Raw genomic sequence first — 21067 nt, 5'->3', positions numbered from 1 at the left:
TATATATATATATATATATATATATATATATATATATATATATATATATATATATATATATATATATTAGTTTTGTTATACATTGTTGCTGCCGTTACATTATGAGATGGATCTGCCATATAAAGTCACACAATAGATCAGTGCATGCATGTTCAGGCCGCACCCGGCCGGTGGGTCTGTCGGCCACACCGTGGACCTAGCTATTTAAAGAAAATTGCAATACTTTCAACCTAAGTATATAACGAGTATAGGATTAAGGTGTTGTTTGGATCTAAGGACTTAACTTTAGTCTTTATATTTAGACACTAATTTAGAGTATTAAATATAGACTACTTACAAAACTAATTACAAAGCTAATTTGCGAGACAAATTTTTTAAGCCTAATTAATCCATAATTAGAGAATATTTACTGTAGCATCACATAGGCTAATTATGGATTAATTAGGCTCAATAGATTCGTCTCGCGAATTAGACCAAGATTATGGATGGGTTTTATTAATAGTCTACGTTTAATATTTATAATTAGTGTCCAAACATCCAATGTGTCAGGGACTTGAAAGTTTTAGTCTCATCTAAACAGAGTGTAATGTATTTAGGTACAGCTGTTGTATATTTAGTAACTACTAGAAAAAAGATATTTACAGACGGGCTAAATCCGTCTTTTCAGGCGGACGGGCATTCTGCCTGCAAGTAAACATCTGTGAAAAATATATGATTTTCGCAGGTAGGCGGTATCTTCGCATGCGGTAGATTCATCCGCCTATAAAGAACATTTCAGCAAATAAATTAAAAAAAGACGCACCACCGCTGCCGCCGGCCTCTCTCTCATGCCGATGACAGCTCTCCTCCGTCCGCCGCCACCCCCACAGGCATCGGCACCGTCGTCGTGTCGTTGTCATCCTCGCGACAGTCGTCGTCGTTGTCCTCGCGTCGTGGTCGCGGTAGTCGTCGTGGTGGCGGCAGTCATGGAGGCGGGGAAGAGGGAGCCAACTTCGATGAGGGATGGAGGCGGAGGATTTCTGCTAAGTGAGAGAGAGAGAGGAGGGGAGGGGAGGGGAGGGAAATGAGTGGTGGAGAGGAGAGGATAAGAATGATGGAGGAGAAGATAAGGATGACTAGATTTTTTTTTTGTGGAGGCATGATTTTTGCAAGCGGACCACAATTTTTCCAAATGGATCACTTAAGAGATCCGCATGCAAAAACAAAGGTATTTTCGTTGACGGATCTCTTAAGTAATCTGGCTGGAAAAAAGATTTTTGCAAGCGGATGACAAAAATCCACCCCGATTTATATTTTTGTAGATGGACATTTAGCTCCGAGAGTCATACCCGCCTAATAAAAAATAAAAGGCTAACGTTGCTAAAAATTGTTTTTCTAGTAGTGAGCTACAGCGGCTGCTCGCGGATCCGTATGATAGGAAGCTTATGCACGATGATAGATGGATGTGGTAGAGCAGAAATGCTACTGGGCGAGCGATCGCGCTCGCCCGCCCAGAGTGATCAGATTTCCCACCCCCTCCCTCCACCTGGTTTTCTTTTTTGGCACCGCATTACTTTCTTATTTTAGTAAATTTATGCACCTAAAGTTTATACATCTCAAGTTTACACATCTAAAGTTTAGAGACCAAAAGTTTATAAATCAAAAGTTTATATATCCGATTCAAATTTGAATTTGAATTCAAATATTTTTTATATATTATAGTATTTCTATACATCTAAAGTTTATAGACCTAAAGTTTATAGACCTAAAGTTTATATATCCGATTCAAATTTGAATTTGAATTATATCTGATTCAAATTTGAACTTGAATTCAAATATCCAATTCAAATTTGAATTTGAATTCAAATATTTTTCATCTATAGTATTTCTATACATCTAAAGTTTATACACCTAAAGTTTATAGACGTAAAGTTTATATACCCGATTCAAATTTGAATTTGAATTATATCCGATTCAAATTTGAATTTGAATTCAAATATTTTCTATATATAGTATTTCTATACATCTAAAGTTTATACACCTAAAGTTTATAGATCCAAAGTTTATAAATCAAAAGTTTACATACCCGATTCAAATTTGAATTTGAATTCAATTTTTTTATACATAATTTTTTCTAACTTTTTGTTTTTTAAAAACTTTTTTTGGTGTACTGTAGTAGGAAGAGAAGAAGGGAAGGAGGAAGGGGAGAAGTGGGAGGAGTGCCTATGGGGGAGCGGGGATCGCCTTGGCGATCGATCGCCCATTAGGCCCCCCGTGGTAGAGTCAGATGTGAGTGATATGATCGCTATAGCAGAATTGTAGAGCAAGTTAATAGTACCACCAAATACTAACTCTAAATCATATAAAGTTAGTTCAATAGTCAATTCATATAAATAGTTACCTATAAATATATACTATATTATTAATATTTGATCATATCTGTCATACACACATTATATCTTGGAGTCCATGTTATAGCTTACCACAAATCTGTAGTCCGCTGTTCTTCTCTCCCTTTTTTATCTCCTTAAAAGGTGTTTATAGCTAGTTTATAGTCCGCTATTGTACCTGACTATAAGCTAGTTATAAACACATTTCGAAAAGTTAAAATAGGAAAGAAGAGCAACGATTTACAGATTTATAGCCAGCTGTAACACAGACTATAAGATGTATGTGTGTATGATTGGTGGGACCAAGTATTAAGCGTGTAGTATATATTTATATGTAACTATTGTATGAATCGGCTATTAAATTGACTATAAATGATTTGTAGCCCGTAGTTAGCTATAGTATTAAACTCGCTCTAATTAAGCTGTGTCGTCGTCTTCTCGAGCGGAATTTCCTACAAGTTCCATCCTTTGATTCGACCTAACAATTACCAGTAGCCTCTCAATAAAATAAAAAACGAATAAGATTGATTATAGTACTACTAGTGCCGGAAAAAGTCAGTAGTCTGCATCGTGGGCTAAAAGTCGGTTGGCAAGATTCGCCAAATTGTCTTTTCATATTCGGCGTGATGAAGGGGATAATAAAAACCGCAGCTTCCGCGAAGCTTCCTTTGTCCATTATCGAGGTCATCGCTGTCTCGGTCACGACGAAAATGACGCATTCGCATCGACTATAAAAGCTACCGTGTTTCGCTTGCTGAAGTTTCCATGACAACAATTAGTGACGGTTTTTCTTTTGTGACACATATAGTGTAGGTTTACTTCCAGCTTCGTCGATTACCAGACGGCACCGGCGTCGCGCGAGCGAGCTTGATCTTGCGCCTTGTGCCTGCTAGCTGCTTCGGCGGCGGCGGTTATCTTCTTCCGGTGATTAATCCTATATACCTACTATTTGCTTGCTTAAGTGACGCCCATATATTGCGCGCGATTAATCTTGATATGTAAAGTGTTCTCGATCTGTTCCGCTGCTGTTCGTCGTCTCAGGCTAAATGGACTTGGAAGTTTTCCTGGCCATTCTTTACTCAGATTGTCCGGATTCATTACATTTTGAGTATCTGGCCTGCAAGTGCTGTTTATGAAAATGATCACCCTATTCGGCATTTTCAGATTTATGTAATGCAATATTTTTCTGTGTTTCTAAAATTTGCCACCTTGTGCTCAATCACCAGCTCCTTCCGATCTTCTAATTGCCCGGCCTTCATTCGAATTCTCTAGACACATCTTAATTGAACTTAATTTAAGCTAGCGCTCTGTTCACTCAAATTATTTTCTAATTTAAGTCGTGTTATTTCTCTCCTAATCATTTTATATGTTAAACTTAATAATATTTGTCTTTGCAATAAAAGTAGTAATAGTTCACTAAACACTTAGCTAAACGTCTAAAAAACAGTTGGATCAAATGGAATTATCAAAATTCCCTGCATACCAATTTACATGCTTTAGTTATACTCTCGCTTTAAATATTGCACTCTGTATTTTTTTCATTTTTTAAAGACTAGAAAGAAAAGACCTTTGCGTTGCAAAGGGTGAAGGCTATTTAATCTTATTATTATTATATGATTTAGTTAAGGTAAAATTCAATATGGAAATTCGATTGGATATAGGAGTATATATTTTAGAAAACCATGAGCTTCAGTTAGCAATCCGATCGTTTAAAGTTAGCATGCATGTTTTTTTTATAAAGAGATTTCTTATATGACTCCTATATTTCCAAAAGCGAACAACTGTAAAACCGACTCAAATATGGAAATTATTTCCAAAAGCAAACGAGATTAAAAACCAACTCAAATACGGATGACGTACCGAAGTACCGGCAAAAACATCTTTAATTTTTATAATAGTAGAGAAGAGATAGAGATGTGTAAATTATAGTGCATGTAATAAAGTATCATCTTTCATAATTAAACCATGATTGCAAAAGAAAACATATTGATGAAAACAATATTACCTACCATTTATCTAAAATATATTTAGAAAGTTTCAAGATAACTCTTTTTTTTAAAAAAAAAACCAATTTCGATACCGGAACACCAAATTGTAGGTGCTAAAATCAATGATTTATAATTTAGAACTGCATTAGAAAATGTTGAGGTGCACATATATTAATCTGAATCATATTTATATGATTCTCATGAATTAAAAGTTTAAGATTCAAATTGAACAAAACTATTAATACGTCACAGGCAATCATTTTCCCGCCATTTAGTTTTACACAAAACCACGAGTTGCGTAGTCGTTTCCGCTGTGGCCATTTATTAGTGCAGGGCATGCTGCCCATAGCCTCTGATAGACTGACAATCCATGTGCCTATTTCTACTACCTCGATCAACGATCTGATCTTAATCATCTTCTCCATAATTTGCAGATCTGTAACAGCCCCGATCAAGAAAGGATCCAACCCACCTAGGAGGACTAACCTGAACGTGCTAATGAGTTCAAAGCTAGTAACATCACCTCTGAAATCCATGGAGCAGGGCCATCTAGAGCAACCTCTGCGCGATCCGCAGGCGCCGGCGGAGCAGCATGACATGGGGTTATCTCCCCTGACGCTCCTCGGCTTCGCCTTCCTGACCTTCAACTCGGGAATGGCAGTGTACAGATCAGATAGAGACTTGGCAACCATCTTCTTCGTGGTCTTCTCCTACGTTGACCTCGTATCGCTCTTCTACTTCCTCCGATTATTTGAGAAGACGCCGCCGGAGTCGCCTCGCCGCCACCACATCAAGACGGCGGTGTGGCTCCTGACGACGATGCTCACCGCCGTGTTTTCATATAAAGTGGCGGCCATCATGCCTTTCCCGGTTCAGGTGCTGGTTTGGGCCATGGCCGCAGCAACTGTGCTTGGAGGGTTCTACGCATTCTTCCTCCACTCCGATGAAAAAAAGCCTATTGAGGTAACGTAACATAAGTATTATTACTCCAAATTGAAGTTTAACCATCATCATGATGTATGTATATATAGGGACTGACAGAATGAAAGTTTAAGAACTTCATCATGAGATGTGATCGATCACTGGAAGAATATTTCACAGAAACCAAACGAAAGGGACCTATTGATTGATTACCTTGTGCCAATTCTGCTCTAATGGCTCTGAAACAGATGTGCCCACGGAACTGCATAAATTTCAAGAGTGGTCTATGAAAATTGGAGAATGGGAGGAATTGCACACATGAACTGTCTTGCCAGAGTGGAGATGCTATGGTAATGATATACTGGAACTCCTTTTTATGGGCTCCATAATGGCCGCACTTGGCATCCGACTATCTGAGCACGGAAATTTTCAGTGGCAAAACCTTACTGCGAATAGAAGCAAAGCACTGCAAAATCTAGAGCTTTGCATGGGTCAAGTACTCAAGTTTATGACCTTTTTCAGACAAGGGATACAATCTGGCTTGGCCCAAAGAACACATTACAGAGACAGAGACAATGGGCTCCATAATCTTCCATTGAAAAGAAAAATAAGAAACTGGAGCTGGAGTGGGAGATGTTTCAAGAAGAATTGAGCCATCAATCTCTCTCTCTCTGGTTTCCTACTGGCCCTGGAGCCTCCATATGCAAACATTCTTTTAATAAATATGCAAATTTTCTGCACTAAAATCCGCCACACATCAATAAAAAGGGCAGTCCTTTTGATGATAAAACAGCGCCATTATATTAAAACAAAACCTTTAATATAATATCGATATATTAAGGGCATATTCGGTAAGCTGGGACTGCAGCTGCAGCTGCTACAGCCCCTGCTATCTTGGAGCTAGTCCAGCCGAACAGCCCTAAGAAGCAAAAAGAGTGTGTCGAGAGTCGAACACGGTTTGTTGGGACTTGGGAGCACAATGACAGCCCTACCCACTCAAACATATATAAATTTGACGATAACTAGTATTTGTACCAAACAAAGTTACTCGAATGAGAAAACTGGAACAGAGCTCAACCAATCAAACGAAAGTGACAACACCCCATTCAACATGCTGGTACAGCAGCTAGGATCATACTAGTGACTTGAGCAAATGCACATTCCATCTCCTCCCTTTGTACCTTAATTTCTTCTTTAGATGATTTGCAGTTTAAATTACCTTGTTCTCGGTTTTGTCGATATATAGGTCATCTCTCCTGTGGCAGTCTAATTAACCCTGGTTTGTTGTTCAATTGTGCAGGGATAGGCAAAATACTTGATAGGGCTTTCTGGCTGTTTGGCATTTGTCAGACGCCCTGTGTGTGGTAACATCTCGATCAAATTGGAGGTCGAAATTAAATATATCCGGTGAGAAGAGATCACGAGATCGATCGCTACCTATATATCACAGATAGAAATCAGAGTCCTATCGATATTTTCGCCGAGCATATATAAGTAGTGCTGTCGATGGCGAGCCCAATTCGTGCTTTATAAAAACAGAACAAAAAAAAAAGAATATGAGTTTGTGTGCGTATCATTTTTTCTGGGTTAATTGTATTTTGATCAATCAGCATGTACCTGTAAAATGAGGTCGTGTAGATCATGTGCTACCGTACTGTGTCCTGTTTTTAGTTTTTCCTTTTTTTCTTCTTCCACTGTTTACATTTCTACTTGTCTGCGTCTAGTCACTGTGTGCTGTTCACCCAGCACAAAGTGAGCAAGCATGACACTGTACCCCTCTTTTTTTTCATTCTTGAACCCTAATAAGCACCGGACACACATATTTGCTTGTACCACAGTATTGCTAGCAAGATAGATTTGCCAAATAGCCAATGTACCTTGTGCACACCCTTTGTGTAAATAAGGAATAATTAACTATTTGCCACTCTTACGAGTGGTGCTAAATTATTTGCTACTAGACCCATATGTCATAGACACATGAGGGCCCACATGTCATAGACAGCGAGTTAAATGTCCCTGTAAATAAAGTCTCATGTGTCACAGTGTGTGCCTATTTTCAGAATTGGTAAATGCTAGCATGGCCTGAAATTTTTATATGAGATTTCTCTTCCAAAAGAAAAAATAAAAAATATATGAGATGAGGCGGGACCCTGGATGGATAAATGTACGGTATAATAACTAAATCATTGCTACAATCAACATAGACGGAATATTATGTAATCTGTCTTTTTAAAGATGAAAGTATTAGTGTATTATGGCATTCTGATTATGTTGACACTTTCTCTGAACTTGTTGACAGAGTGCACCCGGGATACTGCTAATACTGCCTTTCATCGAATTGAAGTAGGGATGCACACTACCCTGCATTCGCCTCTGGAGCAGCAACGTGAGACAGACAGAGGAAGACGCAAGACACAGCGGCATTGCTGAACTTGTGCACACAGATTACGAGAATTGGGAAGCGTCGTTTACAAGAACAAAGAAGAAGTAATTTAGCAAGAATCAAAGGAAGCGGCCAGATTAGTTGCATTGCAATGTCAGCTAATGAGACAATCCTCTGGCCATGTGCAAAGAGCTTGAGACAAGGTGCTCGACGACTTGAGAGAGGTCGATGTTTACATGTTAAAACTTGAAGGCGAAAACAAGGGTTCCAATCTCCCCGTCGTTTTTTGTAGGTACAATTTTTGTGCTCCAGGCTTAGAGAAGACCAGGACGCAGTCAAGTCAAATGTACAAAATTAAGATTTTTAAAGATTTCGTCAGCAATGACATTTCCTGGATTTGTTCGACCAATCCAATGAAATTTACATCAACTCTAGATGCATGACTTAGTCGCTGAAAAGGAATAATAATATAATATAAGCTCTAAAGAAGGGTTACCCGTGGTTGCCCGCGCCGCATACGAGCGGAGGGACGACCGACCCAGTCGCTCCCAATGCCGTCCGCCCTGCGCCATGTCGCCGCCGTCGTCGGAGCTGTCGAATTCCGTGGCCCAGCGACGGCGGTCCGGCGACGACACGCCAGAACGGAGCTTTCCTTGTATCAGGGGTTTGCAGTTTTGAAATGGTGCTTTTTGTTCTGTGTGTGTGTGTGGGGGGGGGGGGGGGGTGTCGAAATAACCAAAATCACCGAAATTTCATGATTTTTCGTACGAAATTTTTAATTCAAATTTGAAATTTCGTCCGAAGATTCCGAAATTTGGGGGACAAAAAACTTGGGCCGCGCAGAGCCCAGTTTTGCAGCAAGATAATTCATGATTTTCAAAATATAAAAGTAATCTTGCAAGCAATCAGTCCATTACAACTGCATACATCAATAAATCCATTACAAGTCATCACATAGCTTTAATAGTCCAAATAGTTTCACAGTCCATTACAAAGGTTTCAAATAGGCTTAACAATACATCACCAGTCCAAATTGTCTCAACATAGGAAAATAAAATCATCCAACATGTAGTTTGTGCAGTCCATCACATAGCAAAATAACATAATCCAATATATAGTTTCAACATCTTCCAAAAGTAGTTATCCATGGACATCCATCTCCTCATTCTCAGTAAATTCTTGTTGGAGTTACTTCTTTGTCTGATCTGAAAAAATTGAAGTATATATGTATTAGTCAATGCCCATTCCGTATGATCTGTTACAGGCAACATCATGTGCAGATGACATGGATGAAAATATCAGTATAGTTTACAGCTAAAGGTTTGATGGTAAATACCATGGTTAAAAAAAATTAAATCATGGTTGCAAATATACTTTATGCTGCCTTAGATCATGGTACATAGATGACATGGTTGAAACTATGCATATACGGTACACGATGTTTAACTGAGGACCAAATTGATATATGGTTGCAAAATATACTTTATACGCATGGAGACCAACCCCCTTACAGAGGTTTCATTTCTCATGAGCCAAGAGGACTCATGATCTATGCTGTCTGGAGTAAACCAATTTTAATGAACAACATGTTCTTTGTTAACTGTCCTTAATTAAAATTTGTATACGTACATATACAAACTTTATACCTATATCTTTGTGTATATATTTAGTATGTACGGACAGGCAAAAGGGGGGGGGGGGGGGGGCATGCCCGAGCGATCATGCATTAGTGTCTGTCCCCCCAGGTGATGGCATGTGGGATTATGATTTGTAGCTAGCTGATCAATTGTTTGCATTACAAGTGTCATTACCAGAGCTAAAGAGAGGCAACTCTGAGGAGAATACATATCAGTAGCTATAGTTTTCTTTTGCTTGCACGATTTGATTAAATCTGATTTTGGATTTACGTACGTTTTCAGGCGGCCCGGGAGGGATACACAACCCTCCTTGTTGGTAGGAATTTGAGAGCTGAGCCGAGGAACAAAGGATGCAATTGTTTATTGAACGGAGAACTATCTATCTATCTATCTATCTATCTATCTATCTATCTATCTATCTATCTTCTATCTATCTATCTATCTATCTATCTATCTATTATATACTAAAATTCCATGAAGCTTCCTCAAAACGCTCTCAAACCGCCACGTGGCGCTCTAATAAATTAGAGAAAATTCTAGAAAATCTGAGAAAAAAGAAAAATATCTATCCCTCGATTTTCACTTAAATCGGTGGGTCCAATATTATAAACCGTTAGATTAGATTTATCTCAAAATAACTCCTCAGTTCCATTCCATATATAGGTACGTTACTGCTTGCATGCGATCTGTTAAAGGGGGTGCATGCACGTACATAACCTTTTTTTTCCAAGGTACGTTACTATTCTTTCTCTTTTTTTCCGGTATATAATTGAGATAATAATAATAATAGTAGTAGTACTAATAATAATAATAATACTAATAATAATAATAATAAGTGATAATAAATTTTGAATAAAAGTCACTTTACAAATATAGAATATACCAGCATACAAATCTCTACAAGTGAACATAAATAAATTAGCTCTACAATATTTGAAAATAAAGTTTACACCATTATATTATATTATGTACCCATTATTTTAGATTATTTTGTAACAAAAATATTTGTCCATCGATATTCACTTAAATCGGTCCTAAGTCGCTACATGCCACCCCTACAAATACTCCTAAGCTACCACGTGGCGCTCTGATAAATAAATAATGGAAATTCTACAAAAGCAAAATATCTAACCCTTAAAATATTCACTTAAATTAGTGGGTCCGATATTATAAACCCTTGTATTAATGTACAACGGCCCCAGCTCTCCCATAAGTCCGTACATATGAAGTAAGTACGTACGCACGTGCGAAACCGCTCACCCTTATCACGTCCATATTTCTCTCCTTTCCTTTTATAATTTCTAAGGATAATTGAAATAACATTCATTATTAAAAACAAACAATTATAACTTTGCAAACCTAGACTGCATCATCATAAACGTATATAATGTTTGAAGAAAGTTTACTGCATTATATTCTTTACACATCTATCTATATATTATATACTGAAAATCCATTAAACATCTATTATATACTAAAAGTTAAAAGTTCATTGAACTCCCTACAAATGCTCTCAAACTGTCACGTCGCATTTTACAAATGTTCTTAAGATGCCTTTTGACGATCTAATAAATTAGAAAAAAAATCCTAAAAGTTTTGATAAAAAAGAAAAAGACTAACCATTGATATTTCTTTAAATAGGCGGACCCACTAATTTTAACCGTTAGATCTCTCAAAAAAAAATATGGTACCCCCAATACACGAAAATATGGTACCCCCAACCCCGCCGTGTGTGGGCACACATGTACGTACGTAGTCTCTCAACCCTCCAACTCTCTCCTCCGGGATCCCAGTCTCCTCTCCTATTTTCGAGCCAACATTTCCTATTTTCTAGCTAACATATAATATATAAATAATAATAATCAGATAGTTAAATGATCATGACTCTCAAGTTACATGCACTTTTCTCAATTTATTTGCATTTTGTCATGTTATTTATAATTAAATACATAATTCAAGATCCATTTACCCATATTTACTATATAAAATTTAGATAATGTAGCCATTATGACTACAAATATTTGAGCAAAATTTGCACTGTGAAAAGACAAATGAATTCAAATATGTGAGTCTAAAGTCTAGATTCAACCACCATCAAAGAGCTTGGAACCATGGTGGATACCCTGGGCCTGAACTCAACGGAGGCGGAGCTGCAAGATATTATTAGGTTGTGTTCATTAGATAGGTTTTGGAGCTAATCTCTCCCACGCACGTAAAACAAAGCGACTCATTACATTAGATTATTATTAATTAAGTATTAGTTAAATTTTTTATAAAATGGATTAATATGTTTCTAAAGCAATTTTTCTATAGAAAACTTTTAGAAAAAACACCATTTATTAGTTTGGAAAACATGTGCACCGAAAACGAGAGAGTTAAGTTGGGAAAGGAGGGGGGAAGAACACAACCTTAGCGAGGTGGACACCGACGGAAGCGCCAGCATAGACTTTCCATGACTTCTAAGCCTAATAGCATGCTAGATGATTAGGTGAAGGACAAAGGACTGAGAGGAGGGCCAGAGAGAGACGTTTCTATCGCCGAGGAGTTCAGAATTAAATTCAGAAAAAATAATCAATTTGATTAAAATACACATTCAATTTTTTTTTAAAAAAAACCATTAAAACTATTAAAAAATGTATAACAAGATCCCATGTATAATATAAAACAGTCCATATAAAAGTATAAGTTATAAATATCTAAAATTTGGAATAATAATAAAATAAATATTAAAAGATGAGTCCAAATACAACACGATACGAGATTAAGTACAAATTAAAATCCTTAAAATGAAAATTTAGAATAACACAATAATTTGATTTGAAAACAAATTCGAAATTATAATCACTCAACCACTACATTCAAAATATAACTAATAGTTTTAAAAGAACTTATCATTATTGATTCACATGCATAACGAATTACACATATATATGAATCAATTAAAAAGAGGATTGACAAGGTGGTAAAAAACATTTATTGCCAGCAAAAGTTTATCGAGATTTCTTCAAAAAGAGATACAATGAACACCCTGTTAAAAATAGAAAACACCTTACCTTAATTTCACTTTATTTTGTTAGAACTATTTTCAGAACAAACTAATACGTATGCCCGCGCATTCGCGTGGGCTATCATCCTAGTTATATACTAAAAATCATTAAACTTCCTACAAACGCTCTCAAGCTGCCACGTGGCACTCCTACAAACACTCTTAGATCGTCACATGGCACAGTCTAATCTCACCGTCGATTTTCATTTAAATTGGTGGACCCATTATTTTATACCGTTAGATTAGATCTATACATGCATCGATTTTCAGTTAATATATTATATGTGTGTGCGCGCGCGCGCGTGTGTCTATATATATATATATATATATATATATATATATATATATATAGGAGGAGTTGTCTCCTTGCAATCCTACGGGTGAAATCAACATCTTCCCATTCCTTTATTTAGCCGTCCGATCTGTACATCTAACCGCTCGAGACGGCTGTGGGGCTGCTCTGTGTTACGATGCAATGCAACAGTGGAATCCAAATCCGATTTTGCTCCATCCAAATCACTGATTCCCCATCCCCACCGAGCGGACGCGCGATTCTAGCGCAGAAACACCGCCTCTAAGCGCTATCCCTGCCGCTAGACACAGCCCGATGACACCGCTGCCGCGCCAATGCCTCCTCGCACGCTCCTGTCGCCGCTATAGCACATGCTACGGAAGCCGCTACGCCTCCCACCACCTACCTGCAAATCGTGCGCTAGCTGCCGCCGTGCGCCTTCTCTCATCGCAAATCACGTCATCCCACCGCAGATCGCAGCCTCCCCCGCCAGCGTCGAGGTGAGAGCGCGCTTCCTGCCGTCCTACTCCGATGTGAAAAGGATCTGCTTACCCTCCTACCTGGTGTTGTTCCTCAATCTTCGCGGCAGCGTCCTCAGTCGTTGCTTCTCTGCCGGCCGCGGTGGCGCCTGCTCTTCCTTCAATCTCTCGGTTCATAACCCATGGTTCAGACTCCTCAGCCCACCGACAAGCCATCCATCTCCACCAAGAAGATGAAGGACGCTTGATTTGGCCGCCTGGCTTTGATTTGCCCGTCGATCATCCGTTGCAGGGTCAATCGTGGATACAATACTTTTTATCTGAACAAATATTGGCCTTTTGCTTTTTTGTGTGTTGATTTTCAATATGCATTTGTGTTTTATCTTCAAATTATGTGGCGAATTGTAATCCATGGGAATCTCTTAAACTGTTGATAGAATTGCTGATGCTAATTCCCTTTGCGTGAGTTGCAGGTGTTCAGCAAAATCCTGCTTAGGTACTGTCTATTGCAAGCAATTTGATCCATTGTGTTCTCCTTTCTTCACGAATTCAGGGTGCAGTCCAGTTTGCTGACACTAAACACTTCAATGTTGTACATAGTTCATACTCTTTCTCTGCAGGTAAACAAAAATTCTGATTATAGTCTATAGGAGACGTGAAACTTATTTTCATCACCCACAACATAATTTAATAATGTAGAAGAACAGAGTTATAACCTTGTGTAATCAGCTAATTTCTCATTGCATGCATGCAAAATATCACCACCTGATCAATCCCGAGATAATCAGTAATCATATTGATCGATCAACTGTTGATTTCAAACTGTGCTCATGTATATATGCAGGTGGTCACTTATTTCTACCTTTCTCTGTCTACTAAAATGGATAGCGCCACTGGAAGCTCCACACCAAATCCAGCGGATTGAACAGGTAATGACATGTTTCTGTAGTTGGCACGTTCACGTTTGCAAAGCCCTAAATTTCAATATGTAAATCAGCCTCTCCATTTTTTTTTTATTTCAACATACGTGCGTGTGTTTCCGAATAATTGTGTCAAGTCCTGACTAATATGTTGCCGCATACTGTTCTTTACTGATAACCTCGCTAGCAGGCCTCCAGCGTTGTTTCCAGGGCGAAGTGATTTATCTGCCACTAGCAGTCTTCGTTTGTTTCATTCCTTGTGATGATCTGTGCCTGAGAAGTCCTCCACTTCTCCCTACTATTATGTCAGGTATGCAATTTCTTTTGCATATGGATATACATATATTACATTGTCGAATTATGCACGATACTATATTTTTATAGAAAAACAAAATTGTACATGCCAGTCAGGAAGTTCGGGTATCACTATGTACTCCTTCAACCAATGAAGATCACATCATGGTGTTTCAGATTTTGTTCGAGTATTGAGAAATTATACATAGCTTTTTTTGTATTGTGGCAATTAATGTTCAGATTTGCTTAGTAAAATGCTAGCATACATGGTCAAAATTTTTATGTAATGCATGCAAGTATCAAATCTCTTTTTCTTCCCTTACATAATAAAACTGTAAATTAGGTTTGTAAACTGTTTCTGGTATATAACAATAAGAAAAACCGTGATATCAAAAAGTATTTGTGTAATTCTATTAGGCATCTAAATATACTGGCTTACTTCTGTTGTTTATAATGCAGGTTGACATTGTAGACAACAACTGAATATTTTGCTAAAATCTTGTCATGGTTTACCATGGCATTTCACTGTTTGGTACACTGTTTTTAAGAGCTATTACTACAGTATATATTGGAACCTTGAGGTAAAATTCATGTTTAAGCTTATTAACAGCATTCTTAGTTACCCGTTATTGTTTGGTCTTTCTCATAAGATTTCATAGTGAGCATTTGTGTAGTCAGAGATGATAAGATACATTATTTTGTTTTTTTTTTCTTTCTTGGAGAATACTCGACCCCTTGCTGCATATATACATCATGATGACGTCCAATTATGTGTTGCTCAACCCTGAAGAGAAAACCGACAAGATAATTGTGCAGGTCTACATGCTTTTGCTAACTGTGTGTTTGATAATTAGTCATGTCATGGTATAAGTCATTTCTTTGGCACATATACCAGCAGAAATGCAGGTGTTGCTGCTAAGTAACATCAGGGGTGCTAGAGCTTGGTCAAGATGCCTGGTGGCGGAGCTGATGATTTGGAGGCTTGGAGCAAACATATAGTGTGCTGACGATGACCCTGTATGCATGATTCCTATCGAGTAAATTTCTCCTTCGACAACCTTTTATTATCGATGTTTCGCTTTGAACCACTCTTTAATCAATGTTTCACTTTCGGACAGGTAATTTTACCTTTGTGGCATTTTAGACTACCCTCAACTTTTTCAACCACCTAATCCAACTTGTCATATGTCAAAAGAATTGGTCTATATATTGCTGTGGGAGTTCATTGATAAATAGGAGCCGACGTACTCAAAATCTTTCATATACGTTAAAAGAGAGTCGGTAATCAAAAGTGGAACAAATACAAGATTACCCAGTCCAAAGCAAACAATGGTGATAAAAATGATTGAAAGTGAAATTTACTCTATAGTTTATTCTCTCCTATTATAAATGTTAAAAAAAACGTGCCTTGCACGTGCACGATTACTAGTATATATAATATCTTTCTCTGTACTGTTTGCCAGAGGAATAGAACGTATGTATGTACATACGACAACCAAAATAAAGCATACATGCTTAGTACTATCAAAAAAGCAAATATCGCTCTACAATATAAAGATATATTGGCCCACAAATATACACATGCAATTGAACGATTTTCGATCCATTATTTTATCCATATATGTTATCGATTTATAAATTATTGGACCTGTTTTTTTTACTATTAAATATGTAATACCTTTCTCATGCCTTTCTCATGTGCATAATGTTTGCCGGAAGAAAAAAAAAATATGCACGTACTTACTATAAGCCAAAATAAAATATAAGTACTTAGTACCATAAAAAAATCGACGGTCTTTAAAATAGAACTATCTACGATATAAAGATGAAATATATTACTTCACATTCACAAATATATAGATGCAGTGTTAAACTAGATCTATAATATAAATATAAAATCAACCATCTTTAAATGTTCATCTTTTCAAATTATTTTAAAATTATATATCCAATTTGTGATCTACAAAACAGTACTAAGTCTTCATGTGGCGTTTCTACAAATACTCCTAGACCGCCATGTGGTAATATAATCTCACTGTCGATTTTCATTTAAATTAGCGGACCCGTTATTTTAGACCATTAGATTAGATGTATATACCGTGAAAAAAACATAAGTACATATACAAACGTACGTTAGAATGAAAAAGAAATAAAGCTTCGGTACTACTATTCGCAGCAAGAAAAACTATTATATACTAAACGTTCATAAACTTTCTACGAATACTCCTAAGTCGCCATATGACGCTGCTACAAATGCTCCTAAGCCATCACATGGTACTGTATAATCTCACCATCGATTTTCATTTAAATTGGTGGACCCGTTATTTACCCTCTAACGTGGCATACAAATGGCCGAGTTGAGTGGCCCAAGTGTGTTATAGGACTCTATGAAAGTGTTATAGTAAATTACTCCCTCCGTCCCAATAAAAGACAAACCCTGGTTTCCGTGCCCAACGTTTGACCGTCCGTCTTATTTGAAAAAATTATAAAAAAATTAAAAAGACAAGTCACGCATAAAATATTAATCATGTTTTATCATCTAACAACAATGAAAATGCGAATTATAAAAAAATTTCATATAAGACGGACAGTTTAAGTTGGACACGGAAACCCAGGGTTTGCCTTTTTTAGGACGGAGGGAGTAGACATTAAAATTGTGCTTCGGGCTAATCTTGAGGGGACATGGCTACCCAACTTTCAAGGTAATAGAGAAAGAAAGTCTCTACGGCTATGATCGGCTTCACCCGTTAGTGATATTTTTAGAATATTTATATGTGGATTTGGAAATAAGTGAGACATAAACACTTAGCTAAGTAGTGTATTAATGATATATTAGGCTTATTTTATTATGCGCAATTTCATGTATTGATAGTTAGCGAGCTTTTAAAATAGTGATAATGAGTTGTTACAATAATAGGAGAATTTATATGTAATCGGGACAAAGTGTTTTTAATTCTGGGAGACATTCTTATAATTTAAGTATATTGAAGTCTACGATCTATCTCACGATGTAGAAATGGTGAGATATGACTTCTTTTAGCACTATTTCATATAACAATAAATAAAATGCCTTCCTAGTTGGATGAAAAGGATTAGCGCAGAATTGGATGCCCCTAGCTATGATCGAGACCATGTGGAAATTAATATCAGTCGGGTCCATGTATTTTGGTTTTATTTGAAGTTTGTCAAGTGTGAATCCTTCGGACGGTTGTGCGACTGTGCGTGTTTAACTTGTATTGACTAACATAAGTTAGGTACTTAGGTCATGAAAATCTAAGCATGTAAGGTGGTTATTTAGAGCTTGTTTATTTTTTTTCTTTTTTGCCACTTTCAAACCTACCAAATTTTGGTAGCTCAACAAACCAAGCATATTTTATCAGTACTATCTTACTAAATTTTGGTAGTTCTAGAAGTCTCTACTCTTAACATTTCTGATGAAATTTGGTAAGGCTTTAAACCAAACATATCCAACACTATCAAAATTTAGTAACACAAAATATGTCAAAAATTGGTAGAATTAAAAGTGGTTATAAAGTGATCTCTGTTGATATACATGATGGTTAGAACTATGACGAAGATTGAGACTATGCCCATTGAAAAGGCAAAGATAGAAGCTTCAAACTAGAAGATAAAAACAAGGGTTTTCCAATCTTCAAATCATTTTGATTGGTTGAATTTGTGCCAAGGAGTAGAGGAGGAGCGAAGTTATAGTGAATGTAGTAACAATTTAAATTTTAAGTTTTCGTCAATTATAACGACTCTGCCAGAGTTTGTTCAGTCAATTCACACCGAACAATTATAACTGTACTAGCATGACTTTCAAACAGAAAACATTTTTTTTAAAAAAAACCATCATAATTAATTTATTTTTAAGATAATGGATAGAAATTCGCCAACAGAAAACCAAATTACTTCCACCGTTTCATAATGTAAGACTTTCTAGCATTGCACATATTTGTATAGATGTTAATGAATCTAAACACATATATATTTAGATTTATTAAAATCTATATGAATGTGGACAATGCTAAAAAGTCTTACATTATAAAATGGAGGCAGTAGCTCCAAAAATTGTCTACACTGAGTTACCCATGGTCGCTGGCTTGCCGCCGAGGAGTGCACTCCGCCCCGACGCCATGATTTCCATCCTGTCCACGTCGAGAAGCTCCACCGTGTTTGCGCGTTGCGTCGCCTCGCCGGCGGCGGCGACGGCTGCTCTGGCTCCGGCAGTCCGGCTGCACTCGGTGATGGCCACTGGATAAAGCGGGCCGAAAAAGGATTGCGGTGTACGTGCGGTTTGGGCCGGAACGGGCTTATGGTTAGAATAAGTCTATAAGATTCCCTCAATTCATGCCCCTGTTTAATTAGGGGAAAAGTACACGCAAGGTCCCTCAACTTGTCAGCGAGATACAAAATCGTCCCTAAACCGTAAAACCAGACATCCGGCGTCCCCCAACTTACAAAACCGGTCACAAAAGGTCCCTCGGCGGTTTTCACCCCGGTTTTGTCCCACGTAGCGGCTGACTCAGCGTAGGACCCACGTGGGCCCCACATGTCATGGAGACCACGTCAGCCTCCTCTCTCTCTTCTCTTTCCCTTCCTCTCCCTTCGTCATCTCTCTCTCTCACTTATCTGCAAAGCTAGCCGGGGCGAGCAGGAGAGGAGGAGGGCGGCGCCACGACGGCGACGGCGGCGGCGGCGGCCATAGTGGGGAAGCACGGCGGAGGCGCGGGGAGGCCGGAACCCTGCCGACGACGGCGAGCCCGTAGCCCTTGAGCCCGACGAACTTTGCTACCTGGGGCGCCGATGCCGTACTCGCGGGAGTCGACAGCGAGGCCGAGCTCGACGTTGGCCTGGACGGTGTCGTGGCCGTCGTCCAGGAGGTTGTAGGCGCGATGGCCGTCCGACCAGGGGAGCAAGGTGGCGGCGGCGACGACGCGGGAGCAGGGGAGCAAGGCGGCGGCGACGGGCGCGGCCTTGACCTCGCCACGGTGCGCAGCCTCAACGGCGTCCGCGTGGCCGACGAGATCCTGCGGCTTGTCCCGGACGCCGCCGCGTTCCACACCACGCTGCGGTGCGTGAAGGAATCGACAAGCTGCTCAGAGGATTCGACGGCGCCGCGCCGTCGCATCATCCGTCGTCGTCTTGCAACCAGCAAGGAGCCGCGGCGGCAGCGGCAGTGGGAGCGGGAGGCCGTCTCCGCCGCGGCCGCCTCGACGCTGAGGATCTCCGGGCGGCGCGGCCGACGGGGAAGGAGCGGCGGAGAGGAGATTGACCGGCCGGCTCCCCACCCGGCGAACGCGAGCGCGAGCGCGAGCGTGAGGTTCGTGCTGGGCGGCGACGCGGCGGCGGAGACACGGGGCAGCAAGCTCGGCGGCGGCAGGCGAGTGCGGCTGCGGATGGGGAGCGGCGGCGCCGACGACTCCGCGCCGCTCGGCCTCATCGTCGTCGGCGGCTTCGAGCGCGGGCGGAGGTCTCCTCTGATAGGCGATGGCGGCCACGGTCACCGCGCCACTGTACGCGGCGGGGGCGTCGCACCGCCTGCTTCTCGTCGCTCGTCCGCCATCACCGACCGCACGAGGGGGACGAGGAGGCCGGCGAGCTCGCGCTGCCCTGAGCCCGCGCGCCGCCACCAGGGAGCCGCCGTCGCCGGCCGCACCACCCTCCGGCCGCGCGCGCAGCCGCCTGTGCGAGAGCAGAGAGCGAGGGGAAGGCAGGAGAGAGAGAGAGGAGAAAAAGAGAGAGGGTGCTGACGTGGTCTCCATGACCTGTGGGGCCCACGTGGGTCCCATGCTGAGTCAGCCGCCACGTGGGACAAAACCGGGGTCAAAACCGCTGAGGGACCTTTTGTGACCGGTTTTGTAAGTTGGGGGACGCCGGATGTCCGGTTTTGCAGTTCAGGGACGATTTTGTATCTCGCTGACAAGTTGAGGGACCTTGCGTGTACTTTTCCCTTTAATTAGTGGATAAGAGTTGAGGAATGTAAAAAAGACTTATTTTTCTGGGCGGCCCATACATTTGGGCCGGGACGGGATTATTGCTGCCTCCTTGAGGCCCGTACAGGATTGGGCCCTGGTGATTTGACAGGTGGGCTGGGCTACAACGAGCCTGCTCTGCAGGCCGCCTCGGCGTCTTCTCCGGGAAAACTCCGCCGCCGTCTCCTCTCCGGCGCGCGTACGGCGGCGAGTCGCCCTGGCTGACGGCGATGGTGGGGGCATCCGCGATCGTCTCCGCCCCCCGCACGCCTCATGCTCCGCCACCACGAGGTATATATCGAGCGCGCATTGCGATTTTTCCTTTACCCTTCTGGGTTTTTGTTCTAGCTAGGCAGGGCGGTCGGCTAATCACGCCGCCGAGATCGCCGGAGTCCGGCGGCCGCCGCCTGCGTAGGCCCCCTTCTCCACCCAGCGTCTCAACTGGTCGACTCGGTGGCGACTCTCCACCCCCGCCTCCGCTTTCTCCTCCCCCGCTTTCATCGAAGGGGTAAACACGGAAACTGTTTTTTTTTTCTTTTGTGAATACACTGATACTCTCTCGTTTGCTTGGGATGATGTTGATGCATCTGAGTTTGCAACTTCTCGACCAAATGGGGAAACAGAAACATTATACTATGGGTATGGGGTATGGATCTTGGTAAATGGCCATTCCTTTTGGTTAGTTTAGTGCAATTGCAGTACGGAACAATTGGAATTGAGATTTTTCAGGGAGCACGGCCTTAACTTGTAATGGAGTTTCACT

At 40.3% G+C, this 21067-nt stretch overlaps 1 protein-coding gene and 1 long non-coding RNA gene across 16 annotated transcripts; both read left to right on the top strand.

Annotated features, from left to right (window-relative positions):
• The first annotated feature begins 3134 nt into the window (after window positions 1-3134).
• Window positions 3135-8057, top strand: LOC4328727 (uncharacterized). 11 transcript variants are annotated; one of them, XR_003240828.2, is made up of 5 exons: window positions 3135-3293; window positions 4792-5320; window positions 5527-5628; window positions 6579-6685; window positions 7578-8057. XR_003240828.2 is itself a non-coding variant. In XM_015769190.3 (3 exons), the coding sequence occupies exons 2-3, from the start codon at window positions 4856-4858 to the stop codon at window positions 7623-7625; spliced, it is 513 nt and encodes a 170-aa protein (XP_015624676.1). In that variant the 5' UTR covers window positions 3135-3293; window positions 4792-4855; the 3' UTR covers window positions 7626-8057. The 11 variants fall into 11 exon arrangements, 4 of the variants coding, with proteins under 4 accessions (XP_015624676.1, XP_015624679.1, XP_025879099.1 ...); XR_010739251.1 differs by having other exon boundaries at window positions 5389-5628; XR_001543068.3 differs by lacking the exon at window positions 5527-5628.
• A 4832-nt stretch (window positions 8058-12889) lies between these two features.
• Window positions 12890-15501, top strand: LOC4328726 (uncharacterized). Of its 5 annotated transcripts, none has more exons than XR_010739249.1 (7): window positions 12890-13136; window positions 13589-13735; window positions 13960-14044; window positions 14226-14345; window positions 14789-14910; window positions 15052-15366; window positions 15448-15501. It is a non-coding gene; the product is annotated as an uncharacterized lncRNA (long non-coding RNA). The 5 variants fall into 5 exon arrangements; XR_010739248.1 differs by having other exon boundaries at window positions 13226-13735; XR_001543084.3 differs by having other exon boundaries at window positions 12890-13735; window positions 15052-15145; window positions 15228-15366.
• Window positions 15502-21067: the final 5566 nt, after the last annotated feature.

Source organism: Oryza sativa, chromosome 2 (assembly GCF_034140825.1).
Source record: "Oryza sativa Japonica Group chromosome 2, ASM3414082v1".
Lineage (NCBI taxonomy): Eukaryota > Viridiplantae > Streptophyta > Magnoliopsida > Poales > Poaceae > Oryza > Oryza sativa.
Note: the sequence above shows the minus strand (reverse complement) of the source record. Positions and strands in the feature narration are given on the sequence as shown.